We start from the raw sequence: 7,007 nt of genomic DNA on the forward strand, positions 1-7,007 counted from the left end.
TTTTTTTTTCATAATAATTTAGATATTAAAATGTAGGTAATTGTAAATAGATACCTACCTATTCTTAAATCTCGATATTTTGAATTAGGTAATTTATTTAAGTGCGGTATTGAATAATATGTTTTATGGTTAGATTCAATACCATAATATGTTTACTTTTCTGTTTGGTCACTAATATATAGGTAGGTATCATTATTAAATAATAATTCGTGCCATTGTGTTACGTGGTAGGTAGGTACTAAGTAACATTAATACCATACAAATATATATATTTTAAAACTACAAAATATATCTAATAAATTATGTAACCTAGTTAAATTATTAAAGTGGGAGAAATAAATTACTGGAATACTGGATTGAGGCCATCATCGAGGAACTTATAGTATAATACAATAATGTTATGAGGAACTTGCTAAAGTTATAATAACAATTATTTTCTAAGAAATTATAGTTAGTAAATTACTTCATATAGGAAGAGAAATTAATAAATGCATTCAAATTGAATTAATTTTTATTTAGATTTTAGTAGTAACTATAGGTAAGTAGGTATAGCAGCTTATATCATTGAGGTAATTTACGGAAAAAAAATTTCAATACCTGAGTATTAAATATTTAAATTGAATGGGCACTAGGTAGGTAATTCGTAATTTCGTAATTAGAAAATTAGTTATAGAGTAAGTATAGAGCTGAGAATGAACACAATTGCATATTAATATATTATCTATAAAATTATTCAGTTGAATTAGGTATCATTTTAATATTTTCAGAGTACACTCAATAAATTTTTTTTTCTGAAGTACCTACCTAATTTAGGACCAATAGTGTTTAATGAGTATAGGTACCTATAATACTAGTAATTTTTGTATGTGGTTACTGATCATGGTTTTAAGATAGAATTATATAGAAATAGATCTCCAGACTAAATTATACATAATACATAATACATTGCATTAAATGTATCCTCATTATCGATTGTAAAATCTGAACGGGCTGAATGTATTTTTAACATTTCAAGTAGGTAGGAACGTAGTTATTGATTTTTTGAAATCATTCGGATTTTTACGTTATATTCTTGATGTATAAATATATATAAATATATTTTAATTATTTTGTCGAGGTCCAGAAACCCTGGTTATAGGCTGCTTTGTACTTAAAATTCTTACAAATATTTATTTTAGAATATTGTTATAGAGATATAATTTATTATTTGACAATCATAAGTAATTTTCAAAACGTGATGATAATATTAGTTTTTTATATTATAAACAATTAAGTTTTAAATAAGATGTAACTACAACCTACCTACTTATACTTAAAACTGTGGTACAAGTGTACAACTTATTTACTTATACAAGGTTACCTACTTCATGATTTTTCAATAACCTTGTATCGTTACTTAGTACGAGCTCTTGAAATTGGTTAAACGTTTTGTGGACACTGTATAAAGGTCTGTGCTACCCAGTAAATATTATATTTTTTTTCGAATGGAGTTATTTATCACATATTGCTTTCAAGTTGAAAATAATATTTCAATATTTTTTTACACCCACACCCAGTTTTTGTGGTATGCGGTTTTTTTTGATATTGAAATTCATTAATAATAAATATTTATTAGGTACCTATATAATACAAAAATATCTTATAATATTATGTGAATTACCTACTTCAACTTTGCCTGGGGAGTTTTAAATAAATTATAATTATTATGATTTATATAATAATATATTTTTATTAATACCGTTATATTATATCAATGATAAATAACTATATATAGATAGGTAACTGTCAACAGTGTTAACGTAACTGCCATACGTAGTAGTTATAATAACTACTATAGCATTCATCCTAATTTTGTAATAATATTATAATTTGTTTAAATTAATTATATGCGAACTAACCTTCAGTATAAGTATTGATATGTGTAGCTGCTCTTTTTATTCTATCAACTTTAATAATTTAATAGGTTGATTATTTTTTATGACATTTTTATAATACCTTTACACTGTAGATTATATATTATATTATATGAGAATAAAATATAATTAATGCAATTGTTTTAATTGTTATTATACCTATATGGTAGAACGCTATAAAGCGTCGAAGGTTTGTTTATAAAATGTAGAAACCGGTATCTAGATTATAATATTATTATCAATATCATATTTAGTATTTTTAAATAAGTACCTGTATCACAAATTACAATTAAATACTTTCCAATATCTTTAATATTTGTAGGTAGGAGGTACTTACTGAAATAGATTACATAGGTACCTAATATACATTTGAAAATACAGTTTAGGGCAATACAAATCTGAAGAAAATGGGTCATCTATAATATTGTTATAAATACTTAAATATTTTTTATTACAATATTCTAATTATAGTTTAACTTTACAAAAGTATAAGTAATACGTAATTTTCACGTTAAAAATATGAATAAATTAATATAAGTCAAGGTCGAAACAATGTTGTCTGAATAAAGATAGGTAGGTAATAAAATACCTGTATATTTAAAGTAGATGTTAAATATGTCTTATTAATTATTATATACCTATACTTATTACATTTTTACCAACTACCAACAATATAACATAAAACCACACATGGGCAAAATTAAAGTTTTTACTAATTAGGTAATCATGTTTTCAATAACTTTGAGAAATTCTCCGAAATTCAATGTTTATAAATCGAAGTACTTCAGAAAAATATTCTGCTTTGGAATAAGAAATTAAGAATTTACGTTGTGTAAATTTTTTCAAAAATAATAAAAATATAAACAATTGTAGAAAAAATATATTATTTTTAGAAAAATTTTGTTTTTTAACGACTTAAAAATCTGTAAAAAAATATTTCCAAAAACTGTTAACGTTTTTGAGTTGTCTTATAATGAGTATCTATCTTACTGTCCTACGTTGAATGGATCATATTAAAATAATGCATAATAACTTTATTTTGAGTTTAGGTACTATACGAGTACCTACCTATAAAATTTGTATTTTGTTGTATAGTGGTTGTACTACCTTCTACCTACCAACATAAATATTTTAAATCTGCTCAATAAAATTGTATGACTTGGAAGAAATGTAAAAATCAAATGTTCGTTATTTTATACCTAGATGGCTAGATACCTATACGGCTATACCTACCTATATAGTATGATGATTGATGATGACTCTATATAATTTTTTTATGAAAGAAAATAATTGTATACCTACTTATGTGTTGTTTTATTTTATGTTTTGTTTAATAGGATGTGTAGGGACGCTATCCAACCACATCCACCGCCGCTTGCTTCCGTCGAAGTACGAAGTGCGTTTAAAAGATATAACAAGTCGGCTATGGTGCTTAAAGGAGTCTCCCTGACCGTCCGTAGAAATACAATGTATACAAACGTAGTATTCATTATTATTAGATTTATAAATAAAATATATTATACTAATCATTTTACATAGATATCAAATAATTATATGGATAATACGTTTTTTGATGAATTATTTTCTTATTTTCAGTTATGGTCTATTAGGACCCAGTGGATGTGGAAAAACAACACTTTTAAATTGTATAGTCGGAAGAACGAAATTGGATAACGGTGTCATCAATTTAGAATCAAATGTGATAGATGATATTGGTTACATGCCACAGGTGATAAAATTTATTTAATGTATTATAGTAACAATACTATAGTAAAATTGGTACATATAAATTATTATAACCACGAATTGTTTCTAGGATTTATGTCTAGATCCTTTACTTAGCGTCGAAGAAATTTTTTTCTACTTCGGAACAATTTTTGGTCGTTCTCGAAATGAAATTATTAGTCGTTACAAATATTTCAATGCTTTATTTGACTTGCCTGAACGAAAAATGTTAATAAACAATTTAAGGTAAGCACAACGAAAATATAATAGGTACCCTTTGAGCAGTGGCGTAGCCAGTATTTTAAAATAGGGTTAGGTTAGGGATAGGATCTGAGCCAAAAATTAAAAAAAAGTACTCAAAAATAAACAATAATAATTTATTTTTATGTTGTTTCAATGTTTTGATATGGCCAATGGTGCCGGCATAGCCTTCCCAGCCTCCCAATGGCTACGCCACTGTCTTTAAGGATGAAATCTTTGTTAGTAGCCTGTTAGTGGATGTCTAACTGCAGGCTTACAGCGTTAACATATATAGTAAATTTAGTGGAATGCTTGGCATTTTTAAGTGGCAGCCATCGCCTGTCAGTGCAGAAGTATAAATTAAAATATTTTTCGAGTCATGCACTGGAAATTAATTTATTACTCAAAGTTAAAAATTGATCAGTAGAATATATATATTAAATAACTTTGTTGTGTATGGCAAGAGTTTAGTTTAAGTGAATACACTGTAGCAATATAACATAGTAAGTAGTAGTATAGGTCAGGACACTCATAACATACTATGTTTTAGTGGAGGTCAACAACGGAGAGTTTCCCTCGCAGTGGCTCTTCTCCATAATCCAACTCTTTTAATATTAGACGAACCTACTGTTGGTTTGGATCCAATACTGAGTGAAAAGTAAGTATAATAACTTATAAGATAATATGACTATTTCCTACTTACCTACAACCTACTATTACTATTTACCAATATTACCATTCGTCCGTAGTCCGTACCATAATAGAAAACATTTGTTTAATTAGAATCTGGTTACATTTATCTGACTTGTCTTCGGAAGGCAAGACAATTATTATTACTACACATTATATCGAAGAAGCTAGAAGAGCGCACACAGTTGGTATGATGAGAAGTGGAATAATACTATCAGAAGATGCTCCGGACAATTTACTGAAATGTTACGGATGCTCAACTTTAGAAGACGTGTTCCTCAAGTTGTGTGTGATTGATACGTCAAAAGTCATACAAGTAAATAATTTGTTTTCTTCTGGGCTCGAACTTCGTTCCAGCACCTGTAAAATATACTTTCTAATGTTAAGTACCTAATATTAAGTACCTACCTATCTACCTATCGGTTGTTTATATATTATTAAGTATGGAGATTGGCGCAACCAGGGGATGGTTGTGCTATAAGTAGGTACTGGCACGATGCATAATACTTAAAACGGGAAAAATTGAATGACTCAATGACAAAATAAACGTAGGTAGAGCAACTATACAGAGTGTCCCGTGGGCCGTGAGGGTATATACCCATTAGCCGTAAAAAGGGACTCTCCGCCCGGACAATAAACGGTTTTTTGGTGTTTTACCTATAAGCAAAACAATATTAAAAATCATGAGGTTAATGAAAATATAATGTTGAATGTTGAAAAGTCAAAATGTTCACAAAAATGAACTCTATAAAATGGCTTTCTTCAATTGTTTCTAAAATAAAATATATTTTTTTTTTTACTTCCAAAAAATAAAATAAAATTAAATAGGTAGTAAAATAGAGTCCTTATCTCTGTTAGTTTAATAAAAAACAGATTTATGATATATTTATTATCTCAGGAAATATCGCAATGGCTAAATCCTCGCGGGACACTGTGTAGGTACCTATGGCTGTTTTAGGAAATATAAATTTTGATTTCAGTTTTAACTGCCATATTCTTAGTTCGGTAATAGTGGTTTGAACGTCAGTTGAGTAAAAGTAAAATGTGACGAGTCTTTCAAAGTAGGTAGGTACTAATTTTCTTAGGTTGATAATAAAAAAAACAAATCAAACATTATTTATTATTCATCACAAAAATAGATAGGTACCTAGGTACTATGTCATAATAATATCATTATATTTTGTCAATTATTGTCATTTGTGAGTGCGACAGCTCTTGGAAAATGATCTACCAATATAAAATACCAATGCTAATTATTTTGGATTATAAAAAAAAAATCTGTCACGTATATCACTACACCCCGGCCCATATAGAACAACCATACTCTATAGACTATAATACGATTTTATCGATTAAAATATTTTGTTAAAATTATTGGTAAACATCGAAATGGTCAAATGAAAAAACGGCACTTAATATAACTACATTATTTTAGCACCCCCATAAATATCTCTAGTCGCGCCAATTAATACATTATTAAATACCTAACTAATAATTAAAATACACTGTGTTCACCAATTTAGGGAACACTGAATTTCTCAGTCAGATTATTTTGGAATAAATCGATTTTTTTTACAAGCTGGTGGATAATATTATATAAATACACATTTATAGATAGATTTCAAATTTTTTATCATTTTGGTCTGCGCATGCGCAGTAAAAACTTATTTTATTTAATAGCATCACCTATTTTGAACACCATATTCGGATAGGCCTATTTTTTAAAAATAATTTTGATGAATCAACTATGGTCAAAATTCAAAATTTACTGAATAAGAGCCATGCCAATTTTAATTAATAGTATATTAAATATTTAAAAAAAATTATAAAATCATTTATAATTAATTCGTATGGGTTATTTTTTGAACATTTCTACGTATTTTTTTTATATAAATGTTATAAAGAAGACTAACATAATATGGGTACAAAATTATTTATTAAAAATCAATTAGGTACAAGTGAATAACAGTTATTTTATAATTACACAATTAATTAAATAAATCGTTCAAAGTTTGCTCCTTGATTGTCGACGCATAATTGAAAACGTTGTAGACATCCTCTTTTGGTTTCTGACATTATTTGATTTTCAGTACGGTTATTACACGCAACCACGATTTTATTTTTTAAATCTGCTAGATTTACTGGTGGATCTGCATGCCATCGTTTTCAAAAGTCCCCAGGAAAAAATCAAGTGGAGTAATATCCGGAGATCTTGCTGGCCATTTAATAGGGCCATAAGAGCCAAACCACTTTCCCTCATATAACCGATTTAAATGATCTCGAACAATATGAGAATTATGAGCAGGAGCTCCGTCATGCTAAAAATAGAGGGTTTGACGTGTAGCTAATGGTAAATTGTCTAACATCAATGGTAAAACATTACTTAAAATTTGTTAAGTTTTCTTCATAGAAATACGGTCTTATGACAATTTGCCACCA

The 7,007-nt window shown here is 27.8% G+C and overlaps 1 protein-coding gene across 1 annotated transcript; it reads left to right on the forward strand.

The window, feature by feature from the left end:
- The first annotated feature begins 2,954 nt into the window (after window positions 1-2,954).
- LOC100570379 (ABC transporter G family member 23) lies at window positions 2,955-5,345 on the forward strand. Its single transcript, XM_029492633.1, has 5 exons — window positions 2,955-3,382; window positions 3,510-3,642; window positions 3,730-3,884; window positions 4,429-4,536; window positions 4,662-5,345. Exons 1-5 carry the CDS (start codon window positions 3,252-3,254, stop codon window positions 4,960-4,962), a joined length of 828 nt encoding a protein of 275 aa, XP_029348493.1. The 5' UTR covers window positions 2,955-3,251; the 3' UTR covers window positions 4,963-5,345.
- Window positions 5,346-7,007: the final 1,662 nt, after the last annotated feature.

The sequence above is a fragment of the Acyrthosiphon pisum genome, unplaced genomic scaffold, assembly GCF_005508785.2.
Source record: "Acyrthosiphon pisum isolate AL4f unplaced genomic scaffold, pea_aphid_22Mar2018_4r6ur Scaffold_2448;HRSCAF=2973, whole genome shotgun sequence".
In the NCBI taxonomy this organism is placed as follows: Eukaryota; Metazoa; Arthropoda; class Insecta; order Hemiptera; family Aphididae; genus Acyrthosiphon; species Acyrthosiphon pisum.